Genomic DNA, 12,663 nt, shown 5'->3' with positions numbered 1-12,663 from the left:
AAAGCCGGTTCCCCTGGTGTGTGGAGACTTATTTGGTTGTTCAAAGGCTTCTGATAAAGTGACCAAGATTAAAGAACAAATAAGCATATGGTTAGGGCCAAAGTCCCAGTGCAAGCCAGAAAGTGTACAAAGCCAGAAGCTAAGAGGCACTTCTCACCTAAACATGAGCACATCCAGATGTTCTTCAGCATTCACGCTTCAGACGAGCCCTGCCTGGTCCCCTCTGATCCCCATGCTGGTGGGATTCCAGCAGCTGCAGCATGTCAGTACCAGCCCCACTGTCTGTGCTTGGCTCCCAACTTACCAGCCAGATACATTTGCTCCCATTGGCCTTCAGCATCCTTTGAGAGGGAGCTGCTGCCGATGGGCAGGTAATTGCAGAGCAGACTGACTGCCATGTCCCAGGAGAGCTGCTGAAGTTATTGGAAATGAATTTAATGGACATGTCTCGCTGGCTCCAAAGTGGCACATTAACTACATATCAGTTCAGGTAGGCACTAATGGACCAGCGGCTGCCCAGCAGCGGAAGGGGAGGCCAGGTGTGTGATAGATTTCAAAATTACTTGGAAAGCAAACGTTGGCCTTGCTGATAATGTGGTGCACTGGGTTTCCTGGAGAAAGTAATGCAGAAATTATTGTGGGTCATTTTATGAATAGGGCTGTCTGGAAACCGGTCTGAAAAGCAAACAGCAAAGTGGCACAAAGAATTCCCTGGGAGTGGGCAGCAAAGCTTGTCCCTCTCTGAATTTCCACATCACCAGATCCCAGCAGGAACAGGCAACTTTGCCTTTTGAGTTTCTCTTCCAGAGGTGCACTGGGTCATGCCCAAGAAAGAACACAGGAGATCCTGACCAGGATTACATACCACAACTGGACCTCCTGTGAGGTCCCCATGGACAGACTTGTCCTTAGGAGAGCAAGTGAGCTGAGCAGTGACAAGTCCCACAAGAGACAACCAAGAGAAAGGAAACAACCAAAGACGAGGAAGATCCAGCCTGTCTGGGCACTCGCATGTTGAAGAGTCTCTGGATGCTTGCAGGCAAGGTGGCCCATGCCCTACAGCAATAGAATACCCCCTGAGCCCTCAGCCACCTCCTGTGCCCTCCCAAGATCGCATGTGCCATAGTTGTCCAGAGAGAAGGAAAGGGGAGAAGCACCAGCTCTCAGTCCCAACAGTAGAGAGGGATTTGAAGACAGGGAGCTCCCCCATGGCTCTCGCCCAGCGCTGGGCTCCCAGATAAACTGCCAGCCGAGGCAGATAGCAGGGACGCAGGATGGGTGGAGAGCACCGCAGCCCCACAACAAACTTGTGGTTTTGATGAGGTGGACAGGGAGAGGCAGCGCTTGCTTGTGCCACGGTGAGGGGAATGGCTGCCTGCCTGCCTGCCTGCAAGGTCAGGGCCAGGAAGAAGCTGGGTCCTTTAGTCCCTCAAGAAAGCCAGGGTCTGGGCTGGAAGTGACTTATCTGCCTCATGTGCGTTTCCTGAGACCCGTGGGCATGGGTGAAGGGAAAGCAGCATCACCAGAGTCTTCTCCACTGATTCCAGGAGATGTGGGGAGTCTGGTACTGCCAAATTCAAGTACTGTTGCACAGCCTAAGCCACTGGTCCTCATGGCACATGTCACAGCCACACGTACTCTGTCTCCACCACTGCCCCGGGCATCTGGTGCCCAAATATGAGCGGGACCAACCATGACTGGGACGAGCCTTGAAGGGAAAGGATGAGAAGGAAAAGCCTGGTCAAAAGGCTGGCTGTAGACCTGGAGCAGCAAGTATGGTGAGAGGGAATAAAGGAGGGTGCTGGGGACTGCTGTTACCTCAGCCCAGGGTTGGTGGAGCCAGGCTGCATTGGAGAGGATTATCTCCATGGCATGCAGGTACGACACAGACTGCACAGGGTCTCAGCAGCACAGACCTGCAGACTATCAACACAGAGATTATTAAGACTAAACACTCATGTCCAAACCATCTCTGACCTCAGCCTTGTCAAGACATAAAAGCAGGATGCAAGAAGGGAAAAGAAGGGACAACTACAAAGAGCAGAGCAGGAGGACACTAGGAGTCAAAGCAGAACACCAGCAGCCATGGCTGACGCCAAGGAGTAAGGCAGGGATGCAGATACTGGTGGCACGGCCATGCCTGCAGCGTCCACAGCCTGCCCACTGCCCTGCCTGTTGGGGCAGACATTTTGGAGGAGGCAGCTTGCTGCCAACAGCCCTTGAGGCCAGGGCCATGTAACTGTGCCATTCACTGGAGCAGAGGCTGGTCACTCCCTGGGGCAGGCACCAGGGAGCAGGTCCTCTCCGGGGAGGGGCGACAAGGCCGCAGGCACACAAGCCAGGCTCTGGGTGTTTGCTTTCCATTCTCCTGGTGTGCCGATAACTGCCCGCTCCTCAGCCGAGGCTCCAGCTCGCCATGCTCAGATTCAGGAGATACTTGACCACGTAAGTGGATTTTTAACTTATTTATCCGTTTAAGTAAAATACTACCTCAGTAAGGAAAATTGTGTTTCCATCCTACCTAGAGGTCATCTCCTTGTAGGCTCCTCTGTGCTGATAAATGGTTGGAGATTGAAGTGATGATGGCAGTGGGCAGAGGAGCGCTTCTGCTCCGCATAAACACAGGGAGGGCTGGGTTGACAGGGCTCTCTCTTCTTGTGAAGCTCCAAGGGCAGCTCTGCTCCCCTGGTTGCAAGGCAGAAAGATAACATAGAGTCACAGAATGGTTTGGGTTGGAAGGGACCTTAAAGCTTCAATCACCCTGCCATGAGCAGGGGCACCTTCCACTAGACCAGGTTGCTCCAAGCCCCTGTGTCCAACCTGGCCTTGAACACTGCCAGGGATGGGGCAGCCACAGTTTCTCTGGGCACCCTGTGCCAGGGCCTCAACACCCCCACAGGAAAGAACTTACTCCTAATGTCTAATCTAAATCTCCCCTTTTTGTAAGGCCTGAAACAGCAAAGGAAGAAGAATGCAAAGATCTTGGCAGGGCAAGTAGGATGCTGATCCCTCCTGCCTTGGGTCAGGCAATGGCTCACCACTCTCAGCTCTGCACACTCACCTGCAAGGCATATTAGAGTAAGGTACGCTCTTCCACAGCCTCTGTTTTGGAGAGGGTGGACAAGGAGCACAGAAGGGCAAGGCTTGACTTGTCCTTTTGCTGGATTTTTGCATTTCAGGGCAGGACAGCTTTTCCACACATCATATCTGCAGCCACAGCTGGAGCAGGTGGCAATCACCTCCAACGGCAGGCCTCAGAGAGCAGGGAAAACAAATATTTACTCTTTGTTTATAAGGATACAGTGCCAATATTTCCAGGCCAGGCAGGGCAGGGAAAATGCAAGCGGTGCCTGCTCCTGCGGCCACAGCGGGAGCTGAGGCTGCTCCGGCGAGGTGTTCCTGAGCAGCCAAGGCCCTGTGAGGTTATCACTGTTTGCCTTGCAGTGTGATATTCATGTCCCAGCTGGAAATTTCCACTAGACTACACCGTTTGAGCACAGCTCTGAGGTGCGTTGGTTAACACTGCCCGTGCACCTCTGCCACCCATGGAGATGCCACCTTACCTCAAAAAGCAATGCAATTAAAAAGCCTCAAGGCGCCCTTCCGCTCTGCCTCACATTTGTCCTACTTACTACTGGCCTGCAATGTCTGTTTCCCTGCAGGAAGCTGAAAGCAATATACAGGTGCCAGCCAGGTGGACTCTGGGTCTTCTTCAGCCTCCTCATCCTCTTCTTGGTCATGCTTCAGGTTGCAGAGAAGCTGCAGCCTGCCAGGTAGGTCACAGGCAGGACTGCAAACCTGTACCTCATCCTCCAGCCTTTCACTGACCACTGCTGTGGGCTCAGAACTGCCCTCCTGAAAACCACCCAACAGTGTCTTCTTCAGACAGGAGGGGAAGTTCTTGCACCCAAGGCAACCTCCCAGGGCAGTGCTCGAGTCCTACACCCACCAGCAAGAACACCCACCCCAAGAGAGCTGGGGGAACAGGGTTTGGGCTGCCTGCAGGGGGGTTCAGTGGGCTGCAGAGGAGCTGCCCTCTTTCCATCCTCTGCATCTCAGACTTGTACCCTCTCTGTTACAGAAACTGCCAGTGTGAGCTGGAGCGTGCCCTGCAGCAGACCACAGACCATGGCCAGAAGCAGCTGAAGGATGCCCTCCAGACCCCTGACGTGCTGTGGGAGGATGGCTCCCTGTCCTGGCAGAGAAAACCCGTGCCCGACACCACCTTGAGTGAGGGCACACAAGACATTCTTCAGTCTCAACCATACCTCAGCCAGGAGACCCCACTGGAAACCAGCCCAGGCAGCCAAGACGAGCACTGGACCTTGCTGCCTGTGGAGAGCAGCAAGAAGGTGAAAGCTCAGCTGTCACCCACGAGGCTGAAATCCCAGCTTCCTGGCCTGAGAAAAGCAACCAGAGAGGGCCCTTCTCCAGGCCTTCCTGGGGGAACCTCCACAGTGTTGGGAGATGCTGGTGCTGTCATCAGCAAGTTCATAACCTTTGCAAACAGGATGACCACAGAGGAGCACCAGAGACTGTCACCACCAGCAGTGACACGGGTGGTGGTACAGAGCCAGCCTCAGCCTCAAGCCATAGATTCCCCCCAAGACCAGTGGGGCAGCTCACTTAAACACACCATGCCAAATCCTGCTCAGGCTCCACAGGCAGAGGACTTCCACAAGACACACACGGAGAGGGGATTATTCCCAAGCCAGACAAAAGTCCCTAAGGTTGAGGAGGTGACACCTGGAGACCAGCAGGGCAGAGGAGTCTCCTCTCAAGGGCAGAGATGTGAGCCCAAGACTGACATTGTTTTCCTGAAGGTCCACAAGAGCGCCAGCAGCACCGTCATGAACATCCTCTTCCGCTTCGGCGAGACGCACAACCTCACCTTTGCCTTCCCCAATGGAGGGGGTAACCAGCTCTTCTACCCACGCCACTTCTTGGCCAGCTTCGTGCAGGGCTTCTCCCCCTGGAACCCTCAGCGGTTCAACATCCTCTGCCACCACATGCGGTTCCTGCAGCCAGAGGTACGGGCAAAGCCATTGATGCCTTGGGACGGGGGAATGGGGAAGAGAGAGAGAAGCTGGTGGGGAGCCAGGTGGGACCAACCTGTAGAGCATGTAGACTTCTCAGGGTTGAAGCTAAAGAGAGACAGGATTGTACCTTGCCCATTATGGGCACCTCTGGAGAGCTTCCATGATTAGGTCTGATGAATCATTGCACTGTGACCCGAGACAAGCCAGGAGATAGCAACTATAGCAGTCAGGTGCTATCATCTCATTCTTGTCTGGTGGGCCCTTGGAGATGTCTTATCTCACAGATCTGGGGAAAGGCAAGGAGTTAGAACGTAACGCAAGCCCTGACAGGCCACCCAGCTGCAGAAGCATACAGTAGGGAGCTTTAGTCACTACACTCCCTGTGTACCTCTTCTGGGGCTCCCACAACTGGCACAAATGTTCCTTAGGTGAGCTGCACCCCAGCACCCCTCATCTGCAACCTCACCAAGTGTTTCTGCTTCCAGAGCACAGGACTGCGAGCGAGCAGGACCCTTCTCCCTGCCCCCCCTTTAAAACCTCCTTTTCCCCTCTGCAGGTGCAGAAAGTGGTGTCCAGCTCCGCTGTCTATTTCTCCATCCTGAGGAACCCTGTGCAGCTCATGGAGTCCTCCTTTGTGTACTACAAGGGCACATCAGCTTTCTCCCGCGCCCGCAGCCTGGAAGAGTTCCTCAGCCAGCCCTACCATTACTACAACCCTGCAAACAGTGACAGCCATTATGCCAAGAACCTCATGACGTTTGACTTTGGCTTCAACCCCGATGGAGAGGCCTCTGCTGAGCGGGTGCAACTCATGCTGAAGGTCATTGAGACATCCTTTGACTTCCTTCTCATCTCAGAGTACTTTGATGAGTCCATGGTGCTGCTGAAGGAGATGTTGTGCTGGGACCTGGACAGCGTTGTCTCCTTCCCACTCAACATCAGGGACAGCAGCACCAAGTCGCCCCTGCCAGACAGCATTGTGGAGAAGATAAAGGACTGGAATAGGCTGGACTGGGAAATCTACATCTACTTCAACAGGACCTTCTGGGAAAGGATTGACAGGGACATTGGCAGGGAACGCATGCAGCAGGAAGTAAAGGCACTTCGGGTCAGGCAGGCAGAGCTGGCGAGGACCTGCCTGCAAGGGACAGGCAGCGTGGCCCCAAAGGACATCAAAGACTCTTCCCTGCGCCCACTGCAGCACGGCAATGCAAAGATCTTGGGCTATAACCTCAAGCAGGGCTTGCATAAGGAGATGGAGCACACGTGCCGGCGGCTGGTGACCCCAGAGCTGCAGTACAGCAGCATCCTCTACAACAAGCAGTTTGCCCAGAAACAGCCCCAGACCCACCAGCCCAGTCCCTCCCAGCAGGACAATGCCCTGAAGAACAAGTTGAAGGGCACCCAAAACTGAGCCTCCTTGTCCCATCCAGGCATGGTTCTCCAGCTGTCTTTGCCAAGGACAGTGAGGCGCCTGTCCACGAGAGCCCCTGCACACCTCTGTCCATGCAAGGCTGTGCATTAGCTCTTGGGTCCACTGGTGCAGAGCAGGACGTGCTACAACAGGGGTTCCCAGGGGTGCAACATGACACAACTCTTCCAGGTAGGCCCTGAGCAAGCAGGGCAAACCCCCCATTGGCAGCTGAGCCCTTAGAGGAGGCGATGCGGGGCAGAACCAGGAGGGTAACCCAAGTTCTCAGCTCTGCTCTGGAGATCGCAGCAGTGCAGGACCAAGCTGTAAATCAGAGCTGTGGAGCTTGATTTACAGCTTGGGAACAAGTTTGTCTGCCCTGCCATAGCTCTCCTCCACTGTGCCTTAATGCTACTGTTGTGGAAAAGCAGCTTCTTAATTAAAAATAACAACGCTCACCATCACTCCTATGGAGTTCCCTGCAATTACACCAGTCTGCCCAGCAGCCCAAGAAACAGGCCTCAGACACCTGAAAATGTCCAGGGGAAAAAGAAGATGAAAAATCAGCATTTTCTCCCTGGCTCTGTGGTTCACACTGCCCTCGGATGCTGCACTCCTACACTGCATTTATAGGCTCAGCATCCTACCCTGGAGCTGATGCCAACCCCACAGTGTCAGACTGCGAGTTAAATACCCCTGCCTCTGGGAGATGTCTCGTGAGCATCTCTGCAGCCAGACATCCTGACCAACCACTCTGGAGCCACTATTCTGTAGGAATATTCTGTGCTGTGCCAAGGGCACAATACAAGAACGGGCTGTGGTGGACTTGTTAGCCATACTTTTCATGGCCTACACTTACCCTTGAATCAAAAGCAGAGCCAGCAAATGAGTCTGGAGAAACAGAAACCCAAGATCAGGATCTTCAGCATGCTTCCCAATCCAGAAGAGGTTCAGTAAAAACCTACAAGAGGATCTGAGCATCTCAGGCTCTCCCTTGGCCAGCATCAGAGCATCAAAGGTTTCGGTTTCCACCCAAAGGCACTTTGTCTGCTGCTCACAGCTTAAATAGGATAAGAAAGAGACCACACTCCCACTGCTCTTCCCCAGGAATGACTCGCAGTGCTGAGCATCCACCCCAGCACAATGCATGGGCATTGTTTTGGGGATGCTTGCCAAATGGGCTTTTGGTGTTGTTTGTTCCATAAAGTTTCATGTCTGCGGCATACCCACAGATCACTGCGTTGTGGTCCCTTCCCTCATTTCTCCTGCTGGGACATGGTATGGTCTCGTGGCTTGCAGAGGCCCAGCTCCCCCTTTGGGTTCCTTGGCAGTCTGCAGTTCACCCCAGAGGGCAATCCCACACACAGGCAAGGGAGATGAGCAGCCTACAGTCAGCATAGCCAGTCTGTCCCCCCCAAACCCCACAGAGGACATAAGCAGGGCTGCAGGGAAGAGCAGAACTGACACCCGGTATCAAACCTGCATCTGACACCTTCTCTGGTTTTTAACCAGGTGCCACTTTGCTATTCACTGCTTGCACCTCAGTAAACAGAAGCAGATCATCCCTGCTTGAGTGCCTGCTAAGGTGACCCATGGCAGGGCACTTGTACAACCAAGAGCATCGCATGCACACTCCCATGAAAACCACAGACTGCCCAAAAGAGCCATGATGCACCCAGAATACATTCAAGCTCAGGAACTTTCTGCCCAGAGAGATCCTGCAAAACTGACTGCTTTCTGCAAAATGCATGAGATGGTCATTTTTGACCAGCTCTTGCCTGTGGAGAGAAACCCATATTTAGGTTAGATATAAGGTAGAAGCTCTTCCCTGTGAGGGTGCTGAGGCACTCGCACAGGGCGCCCAGAGAAGCTGTGGCTGCCCCATCCCTGAGAGTGTTCAAGGTCAGGTTGGACAGGTCTTGGAGCACCCTGCTCTAGTGGAAGGTGTCCCTGCCTGTGGCAAAGGGTTGGAACTGGATGAGCTTTAAGGTCCCTTCAACCCAAACCAGTCTGGGATTCTGGGATTCTCAGCAGTGTCTCAGATGGTATCAGATGTGTTGACCACCCCCCACATTGCTCGGAGCAGCGACATCACTCACCCAAATGCCAATCACATTTATTTTCATTGCAATTTCCATGAACTGTAATTTCACCTTCAAGAATACTCCATGTGGACACAGAAAGGAGCCGGGGACACATTTGTTCACCCACACCAGTGCGTACTGGCTGCCCAGGTCTCATTTTTAACCACACACACTTCCTGCACTGTATCTTGATGCTTTACAGCACATGAATCTCAGGCTAAGCACCATGTCCACAGGGGAGAGGGGTCTCCTCTGGCCAGTGAACTCACTTGTCCTGAAGCAGTTTAAATTCCTAAGAACTGCCAGATTCAGCCTGTTCAATCCAATGATCTCAGTTTAACTCAAAGAACACCCATTTTTGACCAGTATCCACATTCAGTAACTTGAAAGATCAAGCCCGGTTCTTCCTCATCCTAAGTTTCCAAGGCAGTTACTGGCTTACGCTTGTGTTTTTATGGCTGTAAGTTGGGTTATTTCGAGCACTTCACAATGCAATAACTCAGGAGTTGCTCAAGCCTACCCACGGGATGGTCCTGACTTTCTGTAAGCTTCCTGGCAATACAAGACGACCAGCAATTTATGCAAAAGTATTGGGTTTTTTCCCCCACCAAGCTAGTCATGCAGGCTTGAAACATTCTGGGCTCTCCAGGGAGACTCTCAAGTTATTCTCAAAGGAGCTCAGGGATTCTGATGTCCTGCAAGCCCAGTCTGGCTGATTCCTTTGTGATTCTTCCAAAGTATTTCACCCTGAGGTAGGGAATGAACGGGCAGGATGGATGATGGGTGGGAGGAGAAACCCACTCCCAGGAGAGGGGCTGCAGGGACCTCTTGGGCCCCCATGCATGGCTCAGGCACAGGGCTTGGAGTTGCTCTTCTCCCCTTTACTCTTCCTCTGCGGTTTGTCACCCTCCACATGCACCACCACCTTTGCCTTGGGTATCTTGTATTTGCTCTTCTGTCTGTAAAGGAGGTTTTTCTGGAAGAGTCGTGGGATGTTGCCTTGGAATAGCAGGAGGGCAGTGAGCATCCCTGAAACAAGAGCATGGACATCTTCTGTGTGCTGCACCAAGCACCTCCACCCTCCTCCCCAGGGCTCAGCAGTGATTTTCAGGTCCTTCCCCACAACCTTCATCATGACCAAAACATAGCCCAGCACCACTGGAGTCCCCACTGACGTCTGAGAAACCCTTGCTAAATTACTTGAAGAATTTAACCACTGTATCCTTAATGTAACAAGCAAGGCTTGTTTTGACCCAAAGATAGAGCCATAAACCACGCCAGCACTCTTCTGTCTCAGCTATCTACATTTAAAGCAACACTTACCCAGCTCCCTGCGATCATCTGGAAAGCTATGGACAACCACTACAGCATAGCTCAGCCTATTGTTGCCCTAAAATATCCTTGCTTCATCTCTCCCAAACTTTGGCTTTGGGGAGAGTCTTCCTGTCTCCCAGGTAGAAACTTACAAAATGGATAGCAAAGAGATGATTCAAGTGACAGGGAAGGACAGAGGAGGACACTTACAAATGGCAAGACCCAAGTTCAGTGCTTTGCCAGGAACAGCTTGTGTTATGACCAGCATTTCTGCCTTGCACCTTGATCCCCATCCCTGCCCCTTGGAACTCCCTGGCAGATCTCACCTGTGAGGGGCCCCAGCCAGTACACCCAGATGTAGTCCCAAAAGCTGCTCCCAGAGCAGTGAAAGGTGGCGGCGGTGGCCAGGGCAGGGTTGAAGAAGGCCCCTGTGTACGGTCCAGCTGCACAGGAAGAGAAGCATGGCCAGCAGTCTCAATTGCATGCTTTGAAAGACTGATGCAAAGCTGGGCCAGAAGACCCACAACCTCTCCTGCCTGCCAGTAGCTGCATCTCTTGTACCATATAATAGCAGCAGATGGAGAAATCCCACCCTTGTCACCCAGAGCTTTGTGGGAAGAGCTCAGTGCAGGATCATTTGAGGAAAGCAGTCCCAGTCTTGGGACAAGCTATGGTTTCTCATATGCTAGCGTTTCACCTGCTGCCTAATGGATATTCTGCAAAATAAGTAGAAAACAAACATCTTGATAATTGTTACCTCTCGAGAGGTAACAATTTCACCTGAAGATGAAAAAGGAACTGCTCCTCCCTGGCAAATTAGGTATATCTGTAAGTGACTTAGAAAGCCAAGTGCTGCTTACCTGTGTAGCTCAAGAAGGTGACAGTTGCTGCCAGTGCAGGGACCTGGTACACTGGGTGACTCTGTCGCAGCTTGAAAAGGACAAGGTGGAAAAGGAAAGAGCAGCTTCCTTCCACAAAGGCAGCGTGGTGCAGAGCGGTGTGGATGGAGGAGTTGCACTCTGGCGCTATCAGGTTCTGGATGAGGTGGAACTGCGTCAGCTCCCAGGACCAGTAGAGCTTGGTGACAGCCCAGCCCATGCCCATGCCTGCACCCTGGGCCAGCAGCTTGGTAGCAGTTGCTGCTAGGCTGGACTCAAGGAGAAGGAACTCCTGAAGAGAGACAGTCGGGTTGGCAGATGCTCCATCAAAAGAGGCACCATGAACAGCGAAGAGGAGGAAGAGCAGCGTAAGGACCACGTCTGGACCAAAGCCACCACCCCATGGGCCGATCTCCACCAGCATCCTCAGCTCAAGGAAGCTCATGCACAGCTGTAACGAGCCAGCAAGTTCTCTGGCAAGGCAGCCATATGCTCCAGGAGAAAGAAGCCTCTTGGAAAGCTGCCTGAGCACCTGGCACACCCCAACCACCAGGAAAAAGAAAGCAATGGAGACATTCAGGCCAGCCATAGCAAAGGCTGTTCTGGGGGAAAAGACTGGACCAAACCCCAGACCAAACCCCCAGGGAAAGCTTCTGCACCTCCTCTTTATAAAGCCGCATGTAAGCGAACGTGGCGCAGCCTGACAGGCTTGGGAAGCACTGCACATGCTGCCCAGGGCAGTGCCTGCTACCACAGGGAGCTGGGGGACTCACCCACAGCTGGATCAGCCACAAGTGTCCCAGGAAGGGCGGGATGGTATAGGAAATGTCATGTTATCAGGAACTCCCGGTTAACAGAGCATAAACCATTCAGTAAGTATCTTCTTGGTCACCAGCAGTGCCGGCAGATTACACAGGCCCCTCTCACTGCCCCATCACAGGCAAGGGGACAACAGCTTCTATTAGTGCTGTTTTATTTCCAACACCTAGCCATTTATAGAATAAGCTGTCAGAAGACATGGGACTGAAGCATGCAGAACCATAGAATAGTTTGGGATGGAAGGGACCTTAAAGATCACCTAGTTTTATGATGAAAAGTACGTTCTCATCCCCTTCCTCCAAATACAGCTGTGACACGGAAAACATTGTGGCATCCATGGTAAAACTGGGGAAAACAGAAAAAGCCCAACATCTCTTCCTTCCCACAGAACAGTTTTTTTTTTCCCTTCTCCTTTTCAAGCATTCTAAGAGATGGACCTCAGGAAGTAAATGTTCAGAGGTCTTCAAAAAACTATTTCCCGTCCATTGCCTGTAATTCTGCCCACGGCACATCCTGCCATTGTGGGACACTTATCCCAGGCTGCAGAGAGGAGCTGGAAGCTGTTGCTTATGAGGGTAATTTTATGGGATTAAATAATATCAATTAAATAATCAAGCAGCTCATTTCCTGTCTCGCTTCAGTACTGACAGCACAAGGGGGAATGCTGCAAGCTCTGCTGTGGAGCACTGCAAAGGCAAAACCCCTTCAAGAGTCCATGTAGCTTTGCACAGCTGCTCTTCCAGAAACAAGACTGTCTAAAAACTCAGATATACTGCCACTGAAAACCACCGTTCCATGGCTGGGACATCAGTGCCTTTTCTGAACCAAACTTTGCTTTCAGGGCTGTCAAGAACTACAACAGCTTAAAATGCAAGTATTTTAAAGGGGTAGGAACAAGCTGGCATTTCCACAGGTCTGTAAACACTCTCCAGAAACACTGGAGGGTAACAAAAGCTGAACAGAACCACCCTGGCTTCCTCACACCAGTTTTCAGCCACAGTGAGGTAACAGCCACAGCTGAATAGAGCTGTACGGTTATTTAAGGAGGGTTTTACTGTGCAGGGGAGTGGATGAGAGCTTTCCAAAAGCAGCCACCTGTTATCAGCTGCTGTGGAAAC

The 12,663-nt window shown here is 52.4% G+C and overlaps 2 protein-coding genes across 2 annotated transcripts; one reads left to right on the top strand and one right to left on the bottom strand.

The window, feature by feature from the left end:
- The first annotated feature begins 3,131 nt into the window (after nt 1-3,131).
- Nucleotides 3,132-6,693, top strand: LOC134157481 (galactose-3-O-sulfotransferase 2-like). The gene is made up of 3 exons (XM_062606435.1): nt 3,132-3,773; nt 4,082-5,030; nt 5,596-6,693. Exons 1-3 carry the CDS (start codon nt 3,739-3,741, stop codon nt 6,451-6,453), a joined length of 1,842 nt encoding a protein of 613 aa, XP_062462419.1. The 5' UTR covers nt 3,132-3,738; the 3' UTR covers nt 6,454-6,693.
- Nucleotides 6,694-8,545: 1,852 nt separating this feature from the next.
- LOC134157519 (aquaporin-12-like) lies at nt 8,546-12,428 on the bottom strand. The gene is made up of 3 exons (XM_062606523.1): nt 10,709-12,428; nt 10,175-10,291; nt 8,546-9,563 (listed from the first exon to the last, which is right to left on the bottom strand). The coding sequence occupies exons 1-3, from the start codon at nt 11,451-11,453 to the stop codon at nt 9,382-9,384; spliced, it is 1,044 nt and encodes a 347-aa protein (XP_062462507.1). The 5' UTR covers nt 11,454-12,428; the 3' UTR covers nt 8,546-9,381.
- Nucleotides 12,429-12,663: the final 235 nt, after the last annotated feature.

The sequence above is a fragment of the Pezoporus occidentalis genome, unplaced genomic scaffold (assembly GCF_034315485.1).
Source record: "Pezoporus occidentalis ecotype Australia unplaced genomic scaffold, CSIRO_AGI_Poc_V1 ctg97, whole genome shotgun sequence".
NCBI classification, from domain to species: Eukaryota; Metazoa; Chordata; class Aves; order Psittaciformes; family Psittacidae; genus Pezoporus; species Pezoporus occidentalis.
Note: the sequence above shows the minus strand (reverse complement) of the source record. Positions and strands in the feature narration are given on the sequence as shown.

Excerpts from the sequence above, each read along its gene's own strand:
- LOC134157481 (XM_062606435.1), top strand. The coding sequence starts at position 3,739 with ATGCTTCAGGTTGCAGAGAAGCTGCAGCCTGCCAG. Across the intron at positions 3,774-4,081 it reads GAGAAGCTGCAGCCTGCCAG|AAACTGCCAGTGTGAGCTGG; the intron begins GTAGGTCACAGG and ends TCTCTGTTACAG. Across the intron at positions 5,031-5,595 it reads TGCGGTTCCTGCAGCCAGAG|GTGCAGAAAGTGGTGTCCAG; the intron begins GTACGGGCAAAG and ends TCCCCTCTGCAG.
- LOC134157519 (XM_062606523.1), bottom strand. The coding sequence starts at position 11,453 with ATGTGCAGTGCTTCCCAAGCCTGTCAGGCTGCGCCACGTTCGCTTACA. Across the intron at positions 10,292-10,708 it reads CACCTTCTTGAGCTACACAG|CTGGACCGTACACAGGGGCC; the intron begins GTAAGCAGCACT and ends CTTCCTGTGCAG. Across the intron at positions 9,564-10,174 it reads CTGGCTGGGGCCCCTCACAG|GGATGCTCACTGCCCTCCTG; the intron begins GTGAGATCTGCC and ends CTCTTGTTTCAG.